The 13,464-nt window shown below is 36.0% G+C and overlaps 1 protein-coding gene across 2 annotated transcripts in view; it reads left to right on the top strand.

The window, feature by feature from the left end:
* The first annotated feature begins 8,285 nt into the window (after nucleotides 1–8,285).
* Nucleotides 8,286–13,464, top strand: part of LOC131158213 (uncharacterized) — a 46,496-nt gene continuing 41,317 nt past the window's right edge. Inside the window, exons 1-4 of one of the 2 annotated variants that reach the window (XM_058112917.1) lie at nucleotides 8,286–8,635; nucleotides 11,266–11,333; nucleotides 12,508–12,663; nucleotides 12,743–12,910. In XM_058112917.1, the coding sequence (XP_057968900.1) occupies nucleotides 8,512–8,635; nucleotides 11,266–11,333; nucleotides 12,508–12,663; nucleotides 12,743–12,910 (516 nt within the window). In that variant the 5' untranslated portion in view covers nucleotides 8,286–8,511. The remainder of the gene's footprint in view (nucleotides 8,636–11,265; nucleotides 11,334–12,507; nucleotides 12,664–12,742; nucleotides 12,911–13,464) is intronic. The other variant, XM_058112918.1, reaches the window with a different exon arrangement.

The raw sequence follows: 13,464 nt of genomic DNA, 5'->3' as shown, positions 1-13,464 counted from the left end.
ACGAGCCGATGATTTTCATGATACACGTATATATGTGAAATGATATGATTGATGTGAAAATAAATGATATGAGATATTTATGTATCACGGTTTTAGTATATGTATATGATATCAGAACCTGGTTGGCTTGGTCTAGGCTAGCACTTGCACGGTACCGTTGCTATGTGTCCATGGTCCTCGTGATCATGATATCTGTGTTAACGCCGCTGTACGGAGTGGTGTGAGATTGGATGGTCGATGTGGTTATTTTCAAGAAGTGTGCTGTTATCGCCCCTGGTGTACGGACCAGTCTGGGTAGACCCATCGGACCTACAGACTACTGTTTGACTTAGCAGTGGTCGGCCAACCATTGTCAGGTCCCGCCTTCGGGTCACACAACCCAGTCATGTGGGGGTAATACATGACAACAGCCAGCTAACCTACCAGGATTGTTTTATGTTATTATTAGTGTATGAGATGAGATATATTTATGAAAATGCAGTATATTCTGCTATGTGTTGATATGCATATATTTTCCCATATTTGATAAACAGTATTAAATATGTTATGTATGGTATATGTAGAACACATAATACTCATGTTGCCACACATTGGTATTAGTTTATTTCCCTTACTGAGAGGTGTCTCATCCCTAAATCTTATACATTTTTCAGGAGCCCCTAATAGGAGAGCGGGAAAAGCCCCGCTGATCTAGATCAGTTGTTTGCCCTCTTTGGAAGGGTAAGTTTTTGGTAGGGACAGTTAGGTTTTGTGGGGATTGTCCCTAGATTTCATTTTTGAGATGTATATACTGTGAGATAGTAATTGTAGTGACTCTGGTATGTGTTATGCACATTATGACGAGATGTATATGATTTTGTACTTTCTGCTGCGTAGGCTTCTGCTGTATGTTTTGTTATATCCCTAGTGCCCACGGGCCCAGGTGGATTGTGACCTGCTGAGCTGGAATGTATGATGTGATGATAATTTATTTATATATAAAAAAAAATATATGCTAAAAAGGAGCAGGTCATTACATCTTCAATGTCCTGGACCCAATTCTCAGCTACAATCAGATTATCTCCTCCAGCGAAGGATGGGGGCTTCATCCGTATAAACTGCTTAATCGAACAGCCACGCTCCCCAGAACTCCTGGCCATCTCAACTATCACCTGCTGAGTGACACTACGCAGTACAACATCTGTATCTCCTCCACCTATACTAGAAGGTCTTGGCTTATCCTCCCCAGCATTCGTGCCACTACTTCCTGGATCCATCCTGAAAACAAGAACACACTTAAGCACTTTATCTCCTATACGGACCTATCCTGTACCAACTCAAAATTAATTACCTTCCCTAACTTTAACTTAATATCCAGTTCTGTCACCTAGACACACAACCCGACAATAGTTTACTATGGTTTTCTTGAAATCGTCACCCTAGGAAAAAAACAAAAACCACCATGGTAATCCTGTTCCCAAACACAGAACAAACCTAAAATCCTTTTCCTATACTCTGGTATTGCTTCTACTGCACTCTATAGTCTACAGAACCTAGCAACCTAGGCTCTGATACCAAACTATAACAACCTGATATTTAATTGAGTTTATATATAACATTTAAAATGTTCTGATACCACACTGGGTTAAACATCAACCTAAGCAGCGAGAAGCATAAATCAAATAAACATAACCATATGTAACTATATACAATACCAGAGTGCTAAATTGTTTCCCAAAATATACATACATAACTGTTCCCCAGAAATATCCTCAACTGGCTAGGGCTATACAAAAGTACTCCCTAAAATACTCACTCTAATATCAGGGCAATACTGAGGCTCCTCTATCTGCGAGCTTGATCTGCTCACCTATCTGGATCACCTGAAAAATGTTAAAGTAATTGGAATGAGCCAACGCTCAGTAAGACGAAATATGCTATTACTAGTGTGTGGCAAATGAGTTACAATACTATGAAAATATGTTTCTATATAATCATGTATAATTGGATCTGTAAATACAGTACAAGCAATAAAAACCTCCACCATTTCCATATTGCTTAACATATCTGTATTTTAGGTTTCTACTCAAAATACTTCTAATGTACATAAGTATATTCTCTGTCTTTGTAAATTTGTATATACGTAATAGTAACTGAAAACTTTCCCTGTGGATAACTGTGTGTCATGATTTAACCCCTCATGACAGGGTTGTGCGGCCCATAGGCGGGATCTACCCTAACTGGCTGACCAGGGTAAACCACTATACTCCCTCGGTTTGATCTACCCTCCTCAACCCATATCTGATGGGGAGCCTTTCTACATCAGGGTACTATACGATCGACCTACTATCACATATTATCTGAATAGGTGGTTACACTTTGTAAATTGTATGCAGTTACGGTACCATGCTCTGCTGTATGGTCCAACAGGGTTTGATACTATATAATATATTTCTATATACAACTAACTGTTTTACCATGATTCTGTAATAACTGTATTAACCATGACACTGTAATAAATTGTAACTGTATCATCTGTATTTCTAAACTGAACTGTAATTTGTAAGTTATGATACTGAAAACTGTATAATCATGGTACTGTAAACTGTATAATCATGGTACTGAAAATTGTATAATCATGGTATTATATAATTACTATAAAACATAACCACTGGCTGTATATTCTGTAAATTATATCCTGAAAATACTGTAAAGCATGTTTTTTTACTATACCCATATTCTCAAGTCACACATTAATTTTAAACATATTATACATGAATGATAAATTGTATAAATTTTTATCGTGAATAATCATCTGATAAAAACGTATAGTTTATGTTGAAACATAGTAAAGTTGCCTAGCATAACATATTTCCTTTACCTGATTCCTACTAAAATTCCCCTATTGAGACGGGTCCTACACCCGCAGGGTTCTCCACTAAACACCCCGAAAATCATAAATCTCATAATAGAATATCTATATTTCTTGGCCTACATCATTTCCTACAACTGCTAGAAGGTCAAAAACTAAATAAAATACCTTACCCTAGATTTGGGATGAATTCCAACTTCGTCCCACCGACGATCCGCTCTGGCAGACTTGTAGAGAACTCTGTCAGGAGCGTCGTGGTGGCATCAGATCATCGATCCGGCAACTGATGGGGCCGAAATTGAAACAAGAGAAGGGAGAGGCCGTAGGAGACAGAGAGAGAGAGAGAGAGAGAGAGAGAGAAGAGAGCGGTGTTGATTTTCTACGTAAAACTGAGTTTAAGCACCATTTATACTGCGGGATTCGTCGACGAGGCCCTATGGAAAATCTTTCAGGTTCGCGTTCGTCGACGAAGTCGACTGCCTCTTTCTGATACTGTTTCCATTTCCCTCTCTCTTTATTATTTAAATGCCATTATTTTTCGGGTCGTTACAATATTGGCATTAGTTATGATTGTTTCTAAACTGGACGATGTTCTAAATATGCATATACATGATTTGAAAACTAAAATGGCAGAGTCTCAGGTTTGAGTATCGGGCGGAGGGATTGTACAGTGTGTGGGCCTGTATCCTACCCTAACCTCAGGAACTCTCGCTTGTAATGATGCTAAACTATCTATTGTAGGAATTATGTCTATATATCTCCTATATTATAGGATTGAGAATGCTATAAGTATATAACTGCTTTCTACTGGTTTAAACACATGTTGTCACACACTGATGTAATATCTTCCACCTTACTAAGAAGTGTCTCACCCCAACATATAACCTTTGTTTCAGGTCCTGCAGGGCACATGTCTTAGTTGCTAGAGGGACTTGGAGCATAGGATTTTGTGTAGTTTACGTAAGTGTTTTGTATATGTAATAGACTTAGTTCATAATGTCCTTTTGGGGATTTTAAGAACAAGTTATGTTTTAAGTACGATTGTATGTATGTAAGGATACAATTAGAAACTCTGGTTTGTCTATTAGATTCCGTATGAATGTTCATGTTTTCCATTGTGCATGAGAATATAGATTAGTATAAAACACCCATATGCCCCTTTAAGGGTGGATTGTGTATGTATATTTATCAGAGATAGGTGTATTATACAGGTGTAGTAGCACTCTGGGGCTGTATAAAGGGCCGGGGCGTTATGAGTTGGTATCAGAGCCTTAACCAGTCGGAAGTGTGATGTGATTCACACTGCCGGGTTATGGAAATATTCAGAGCTTAGGTTGTTAGGTTCTGTAGACTAGACTTTACCAAAGTATAGGATGAGAATAAGATCTTCGAGTTAGCTTTGTATACCTGGAGACAGAAATTCTTTGACAAGCTTCTGTGTTTTGCTAGATCAATCGAGGGTTCAGAAAATCACGGCAATCTATTCTCATCCAAGAATATGGGTATGAAATTTGTCAAAATTCCAAGAATCATTCTCTTTAAGAACATATGATATTTTGAGTTTCATATCTACATGGTGAATATCGACAATAATATCATCGAGTGTTTCCTTTTCAAGCCATCTATTCATCCAGATTTCCCTATCACTACCTATAGTCTATCTAAAACCATTCTTGATATGATTGAAACCTAGGCACATCATGGTTAAAGAGATTACCATAATGGAGATATTTAGATCTTAAAAGATGAACCCATGTCTAATTTCAACTAGTTATAATTTTCCAACTTAACTTCTTAACCATTGCAGTAATATTTTCATAAATTATTCTTATCCTTAAACCACCAACCCTTTTAGGTTGTGTAACTTAATCCCAACCAATTAAATGAATGCCCTCGCTGTTCAGACTACATCCCCAAATAAAGTCTTTCACAAGTTTGTTAATGTGGTTATGTTGTTCACATCAAATATAAAGGAATGGTAGTGACAATATATTGAATGAGAGTCAAACACCTACAAAATTAAGAAGTTTAGCCTTCTAGGTCAACATCTTGCTTTTGATCTTCTTAATATTGTGCTTACACTTTTCTTTTAACTTCTTCCAGTGATTAGGTTAATGCTATTATACTTCCTAGGTTATTGCCATGCTTATATCCAAGACAAATAGAGTTAATCTTGATTTCTTATAAACTTTCTAAGGGGAACATAGGTTTTATACTTATTTGTATTAACTAAAATGCCAAAAAAAAATACAAAATTCAAGCATAGTGGCACTAATTGTTGAGCTCGAGTGATATAAGTCTCGTAAAAAAGGATAACATCATCTACAAATTAGAGGTGATAAATAATAGGACCTCTGTGGGAGATCTTAATATGGTTCCATTCTTTGGAGTTGAGTTTTTTCATGACACAAAAAGATAATATTTCCATGTAAAGAACAAAATGATAGTGACAAAGAGGGTCACATTGGCATAGGCCCCTAGAAGGCTTAAAGTGACCCATTTTCTCTTTATTTCATAAAATAGACAAAGTGGGTGAGAATTTGGATTTTTTTTTTTTTTTTATGGGAAAATAAGCCCTATTGCTTAAAGACCTCGACTTACCTAGGCATGCATATAAACCAGGGAGGAATGAATGGTTCCCTTGCGCTTCATGGGATGGATGTTTGTAGTCCCCCTCCCTTTAGAATGCCTGCGTTACACTAGCGATGTACTTAAAATGTATAATAATTAAAAAAAATCAAGTATATATTTGGTTGGGATAATTAAGAAGTATAATAGCTAAATAATATGTGGAAAGATGAAGAGTATGTACTATATAGTAAACACACTAAGCTTGATTGGATACAATATGATGACATTCCTAATATGTAAGTATAAAAGTTTGACTATGACATTTAGTAACAACTTGATTAACTTTGATAAATTCTAATTTTGAGTGTTGCAATAGATGAGATATTTTGACATTTTACCTGAGTGTATTAATTCCATTTAATGAAGTTACAAGCATCTCAATTTCTTGACAAAGATGTAATTGTCTTCTTTGATACTTATTAACGTAAACAACCCGAAATGCAACCCATTTGCATTGTTAATTAATTATGGATTATGATGATAAATGGTATCATAGTACTTATAGCAACTGACCTAAACTTTCTAGTTCCAACACATGATTAAGCATGCCAGTCCCTAGTTATCCTCTAAGGTAAATCTTTAGCCTCCATACTAAAATATACTTCTAATAAACACAAATCTTTTAGGCACCTAATGCTCATTTTTGGTTTAACTTTCAATTTTCAAGCATAATTTACGAGAAGGGTGCGTGTTGAACAATGACCTGTAGTTGAAGAACATCAAATCTCAAAAGCTAAATTATGAGAGATCTTTAGTCACCAAACCAAACCAACTTCTAATAGACACAAATCTTCAAACACCTAATGCTTTTTTTCATACAAATCTCCAATTTCTAGCGAAGATCATGATGAGATGTATGTGTTGTTGAATATGATCCTCTACTTGAAGAACTTCAATTTAATTATTTTATTCTCTTTCTCATGCTAAACATAGATTTGCAGTTTCGTACTTAAATTTATATGAATTTAAATAAATTCAATTAAAATTTATATTATGCTTTATTCAAATTCACACATATTTGAATTTGAGTCAAAATTTCATATTCATAGATGCATAGATAAAATATATCAAACAAAAATTATATCACAATTCATAAATCTAAAACAAAGAAAAAGATATCTTAAAATCTACACCAAGACATGCACGTACACACGCGGACACACAAAAAAATCCTAATGTGAAAATTATGAGTTTTTACACTTAGAAAGAAGCATCATCACTCACTAACAACAAAAAAAAGATTGTGATTCCCTTGCATTGCCATGCTGCTTGAAATCATCACTTCCACCGTCGCCGTTTGGCCACCATTGTCATCCAACCATCATCGTCTCTTCACCTTGCTTCCATCTCTAAAAATAAGGAAAATAAAAAGAAAAATAGAGAGATTGAGGCTAGAGAGAGAGAGAGAGAGAGAGAGAGAGAGAGAGAGAGAAGACAGAAACCACATGAAGACATTGGAGGGCTTAAGAGGTCTAAGAGGTAAGAAGCGACTAGTGGCAAAAAAGAAAAAAGAAAAAATAAAAATGAACTTGTTCGAAAAGGTACAAAGCAGCATAGTTAAGAACTGAAATTTAAAAACCAAAAATAAAAATAAAAATAAAAACGAAGGGAGCAAAAAAAAATGTAGACTAGGTCCTCCTTCTAGTGCACACAATTAGGCATGCAAAAGAGAGAGGGAAAGGTAGAAGAAGAAGATGCACATGTCAACTCGCAATGTTACCAAATTATAGATAAATCCATTGAAAGAGTTCTACTCACAATGACAATAAACTAAGCAATACCGAACACTTCTATTCACACTCATTACTCAATTTCAATAATATGGAATCGACCCATATTTTGCTCCCCCAAACTAGCCATAGAACTCGTTTTCATTGCAATTGAGCAAACCGGACTCCTCCTTTCCATCATCAATTAAACCTCCAAAACTTTAAAAGAATAGTGATATCTGAACAAAACAAATGCAAAACAACATCTATGTGCCTCCATTTTCAATCCATCACCTGTATTTGAAACCCATTTATGCCCAACATCTTTTAGAACTCCAAAATTTGAGGTATCGAATTCCCCAAAGGGGCCACGGATAACAAAATGTTGTATAATTAAAACTTAGTTTGCTACCTATGTGACTTTCGAAAAAGGAGCTAATAAAAAGAAGTTGATTGAGATTGTTGTAAAAATAGTTTAACCTCATAAAAAAAAAAGAGCCATTAGAAAGAAAAGTTTACTTTAAGCCTTTGGTAAAAAAGTTGAAAGGTGTTTAAATTTATTTGAAATGATTAAAATAAATATATATATGTAGAAAATGCAATTACCCTATATTTAGATAGACCTTAGATTTGAATTTGTATTGAATTTGGATAAAATATGATACAAAATTTTATTAAAATTTGTTTAAATCAATTAAAATCCAAATTTAAGGTCTAAAATCTGCACTCTCAAATGCAACGTTGTAAAAATAAGAATAAAATAAAATATTTTATAAAAAAATTAAAATTAAAATTTTAAAAGTTTTAGATTTGTTACTTTTAAAAGTTCCTAAAAAATATTAAACTAATTTTTAAATGTTGAAAAAATTAATCAATTGGCACTTAATTTTTACTTTTAAAAAGAAAAAAAAATTGTTGCACGAAAAAGATCAAAGTCACTCTAAATCATGCGAGCCCAAAAAATGAAAAGAACAAGCCAACTCTCCAAAATTGGATCCCATTAATCCAAATTTACAAATTGAAAAATATATATAAAATGAATTATCATAAAAATGAATTTTGTTAAAGGCCTAAACCTGGGCCCAACCTAGTTCTTCTTGATGGGCTCACCAACCCATTGCTTTCTTGTTCGCCATTTGACCCACTCTCTCTCTCTCTCTCTCTCTCTCTATCTGCTGCACGGGCCAAAAGGAAACAAGACAGTGGAGGAGTCTTCTCACGGAAGCAGATACTCCAGTCTCCAGCAGTAGGCGGAGACCCTTCTCCACAAAGCAAGAGCCAGGCGAGGCGCCGGCCGGAGAGGAAAAGCAGGCTTCATAAATGGCAGAGAAGGTTGCAGAAGATGGAGCTAGAGATGCTCGCGCGGTTCCCACTGCTTCCATTCCTTCAGGCGACCACACGGTTTGGGCCGACGCTTCCCCTCTCCTCGAGGCCGCAACGAAAGGTTGATCCTACTTGCCCTAACTTACTTCTCTATGCTTCTTTCCTTTTTTTCTGGTGTTATCGCGCCGTTGAAAATCAAGGAAGTTAAAAGTTAAAAAAATTGAACATTTGAGATTTTGATTTCATGCATCCCTTTACCTTCGTAAGTAACCAAGCGGACTGTAAGTCCGCAAGTGCATGTGTTGTGATACTGCTTGGATGAAACGGGAAGATTTCGTTTTGCGTTTACAGAATGGTCGAAGTTTAGAATGTGCGGTTTTCCGCATTTTAGTTCTCCACATGTCAACATTTTAATTGGTCAGATTCTGGACGCTCTTCTTTCTGCGTTTAATTTATTGGTAGCTGCCGTTCATTTAGCTCAAGGTGAAGAGGAACGTGTTTTTAGTTTCTGTCTCTTTAATTTCTCTCCCCTCTTGTGCTTGCGCAGGGCGCAAATCGAACACACACACACACGCACACACACACACACATATATATAGCGCAGATTACACACACATGATTTTCCATGATTGGAAGATTTTATACCAGATGACATTTCTTCATTGGGATGAGTAATCTTCCTGTATCTTGAGGTGCAAATTATGTCTATATTATGTTAATAATTAGACGGACTTTTTATTTTTATTTTTTAAAAAATTGTTTCTTCAATATGTTACCAATTGATACCCTATTAAATTTTATGTCAACCACAGATTTCTAAATAAGCTGATCATATATTTTCCATTTTTAGTGTAACGTGGTTTGGTTTTAGTTGAAGACATCAATCAAGTTCTTATTGATGCAGAAGTTGAAAACATTGTGGTAGTATTATTTAATATTTTGCTATTTTGTAATATTTCTTAGATATTTACGGCGCAGTATTGAATTTATCATCTATAACTTTTTAAGTAACTCAAGCAAAAGTGTTTTGAGTTGTATTATTAATAAAACAGTCTGGAAAGTGGTTTCCTCCTATCTGCTTGAAGTTATGTGCTTTTGCTCTGCAGTGTTCCTTTTTGTAACAAATTACACCGATGTACCTTAGTTTTGTTATTATTAGAGGAATCTCCTCACACATTTGAAAATCCAGTGACATTCGCTGAGTGCATTAAGAGTGGAACATACTAAATATTTTTTGACATTTTAACCCTTATTATGGTAATCCTATTCACGTGACCTCGTCTTCATCTTCTCTCTCCCTCTCCCCCTCTCTATGTGCCTGCGACTTGACATACAGGGTGGGCTGGGGATTGGAAATTTCGCCACTATTGTAGTTGCTACCTTGGGGATCATGGAGATGCAAAGAATGGAGTTCATATTATTGGGCCAGGATTCTTGTGAGATACCATCTTATCGTGTGCCTGTCGGCTGTCCGAGTAGGCTCTTGGGTGGTAGAGAATGCGGTTTGGATGGAAACAACACCAACTATTGCTACATGTTTAATACATAGGAATGAAATGGAATGAAGTGGAACATAATCAAATTCATCACTTGATTTCACCATGCTCATGTTTCAAATTTTCATTCCATTCTATTCTTACTCCATTTTACAAACCATACATGATTTGGAGTTGTAGAGGAACAAGAGGTGACGGTGGAGTTTTGTGTGGATTGGGTAAAGGAGGAGGCCAAAAACACAACTAGAATGGGAGCATTTTTTCAAGTTGAAAATTGAACCTCAAATTCAGAGGTGACAAGACTAAGAAGGGCATTAAGCTCAAGAATTTATGGGCTTGGTGGAGCCTGGATTGTTCTAAAGAGGGAGTTCAACACCCAAATTGTTTCACTCCTTTGGACAGGGAAGTTGGAGGGCTTCGCTAAGCCCAAGTCTCAAGGAGAAATCACAGCCTAATTATAGCTGAGACTTGTAATGAAATCAAATTGGCCCAATAATTCCATTTGGGACACAGCTACAAATGAGAGTGGGAAGAGCTTGTCAAAGAGTCAATGGACTTGGAGAGAGACATGGAAGTGAGTGACATGGAGGTCATAGATGATGGGCAACCAAATTCTCTTGATTGATGAAGGCGAGTCTTCTTACTTCCTAGAATCTAAAGATGAGAAGAAATCAGTGGCGATTGGTTTGGAAGTGTGTAAAGATGTTTTGGATGGTGGAGTTCTTGCGGGTTGGAGATGGTGGAGTATCGCTGAAGATACGAGCTGCCATGTAGGCAAAGATTCTAAGGAGGAAGGGCAGAAGAAGGCGCTTGTGGAGATAGAAGGCGGGTTGGGGGTTGGGAAAGGGAAGCTGACCCATTATTTTGTACTCCTTTGGCTGTGTTTCTCTGGGGAGGACAGTGGATCCCATTGCTGAATTAAAAATTGGAACCTCAAGAAATAAAGTGAAGGGTTTTTGGTAGTGTCTATCTCAGGTTATGGGAAGAGAGAGGGAGATAAAGTGAGGTTAAAATTTTATTTCTGGTTCTGTTTTTTGGTTGTTTGGTAATATCTGTACACCCTTGGTCTGGGGTGATGTTTTATTGTTTCTAACTTCTAATTTTTGCTTCAATTGTATTTCTTGTTTACTGATTTGACACACTGATATGTACATTACTCATTCGCGTTTATACATAGAAAACTAATAGGTAAATACCTTCTAGTTCCTTGCTCACATTGGCCTGATTTACTTTCTTTTTTATTGTTTGGCTACAGATCTTCAAGATGGTGAGCTCATTCATGGTGATAATTTTAATCTTTTTGCAGCCATGTCTGCTTTGGAGGTATTACAACATCTTGCTTTTTCTTAGCGTTATATATGATGTTCTTCCACTACACACTGTGTTACTGTCATTGTAACTGATGATAGAGCCATAGTAATGAGATTGAGTAGAATGGGGAGTCCCAAGGACTAGGTGGAGGATGCTTGTTAGTTGTTACCACCAAAAAATTACATGTTTTTCGAATAAGTGATCTTGTATGAACTTTTAAATGTCCATGGCTTGAGATATTTTAGATCAGGAACATCAGCAATCCATAGGTGATAGGAGTTAGATGTTCAGTAATGCTGGACTATGTTGCAAGCTGTGGAAAATAGTTTTTTCACTGTAGTACGGATGTCTTGGCTAAAGTTGGCTTGGCACTTTGTAACTGCTTATATTATTAAATAAATAAGGTCCGGAACCAATAATTATTTGAATCTGTGTTGTCTGTGGAATGAAATTATGTCTGTTAGAAAGTTGAATATCCGAAAGTATTTGAGAATGGAAGGGATTTTGAATTGATTGTACTCCTGAATAGTTTAATGAATTAGTGGACTGCAACATACCTATATCTGTTTACAAGTGAAAAGAAACGGGCTTTCTCTTAGAAAATCAAGTTAATATACCTTGATCAATCTTCATGAAATTGAAACAAAATGCAAAATATAAATTTATTACAATATTGCAGACGGTGGTCGCTGCAGATTTTTTTTTTCATCCAAGTATGTTTCCAGTTCCAAGGGTGGATTAAGTTCTGTAATCCCATGCAATCATTTCATCCCAAAAAAAATGTCTTGGAAGCTGGTTTTTGGCATCTCAGGAAAGGGGTCAATAGATTTATGGCTCCTTTATTCTCTTGTGCGGTGCAAACCTATATGTGCATGGTGTGATGCTATGCTAAAGAAATGCCTGATGCTTCCTGTTGAGTAGATTTGACCTGCATTATATTGATCCTGTAAGTCTTAATTGTACAATTTTTAAATGTATTCTTAAAATATGTTTAGGATTCTTTTTGTTTGTCTTTTCTCGAGTTGCTGCTGGGTTTTGTTCATGCATAGGATCTTGAGGTAGCTATTTGCATAATCAGTACACTTCACAATGAACTTGTGTGCATTAATGTATAATTTGATTCTCGAATTCAAAGTTAACATCAGCTGGACATAGACTTATAAGTTGTGTCCGTTATTTTTATTAGATAATGGACCCAAAGATGGATTCAGGTATTGTTTGTAGATATTACTCTGTTGATGAAGCCATTGAGAATGGTGCTGCTCCAGTTCCATTTAGCTTCAATAAAACTATTGACGTTCAATGCACAATTGACCTCATGGATCATCTTCTAGCATGCGAGGTACTACTAATATTATGTTTCATGATTATTCTTCAGTGGCACTTAGGCCTTTCAATCTAAATTTTAATATATGTGGCAGGCAACATGGCATAAGGGTCATTCGCTGGCACAAACTGTCTATTCTTGCATCTATCTTCTGAGGCCTGAGCGAACATCATCACATGCCTTATTGGATTCTTATTGCAGAATCATACGTGCAACCTGCAATGCAGTTATATCTGTTGTTTCAGATGCACGTACGCATGAAGTAAAGTATTTTTTACAGCTCTCCTGGCTTTAATTAACTTTATCAGAAAATTATCATTTTATGGTTTTTCCCATTTTTGTGCGTACTTTTTCTTTGAAGATGAACAGATATGTAAATTAGGTCATTTGAATTCTATTGAGCAAAGAATTTTCTAGTTCAGACATTATGGAGGCAGCTTTCTGAAATAAAAGCAATTTATTATTATCATATTTTTCTGTGGCTTCGTCAATGGTTTAATAGGGAAAGGGACGATAGAAACATGGCAAAAGAAGGTTTACTTTGGGTACTTTAACATTATTTTTATTCTTGATCTGACATCATTTTGGGCACTGGGTGGGCCTGATGGGAGCATTTCCAGACTCTGATGTGGCTTGGGGGCCTAGTGCACTGTGTGTTACATATGAAATATCCTTTTGCATTGTCATGACAAAAAGAGTTTTGTGTGTGCGCAGTCTACGCGCTACATTGTTTTTTCCTTTCAAGTTTAATTTGTTTATTGATTGCTTGCAATAATGATTTAGATGTTGTTTGATTCACTTATGATCACATTCTTT

The sequence above is a fragment of the Malania oleifera genome, chromosome 6 (assembly GCF_029873635.1).
Source record: "Malania oleifera isolate guangnan ecotype guangnan chromosome 6, ASM2987363v1, whole genome shotgun sequence".
NCBI lineage: Eukaryota > Viridiplantae > Streptophyta > Magnoliopsida > Santalales > Ximeniaceae > Malania > Malania oleifera.
The sequence above is the reverse complement of the archived record's forward strand: the minus strand, read 5'-3'. Positions and strand labels throughout refer to the sequence as shown.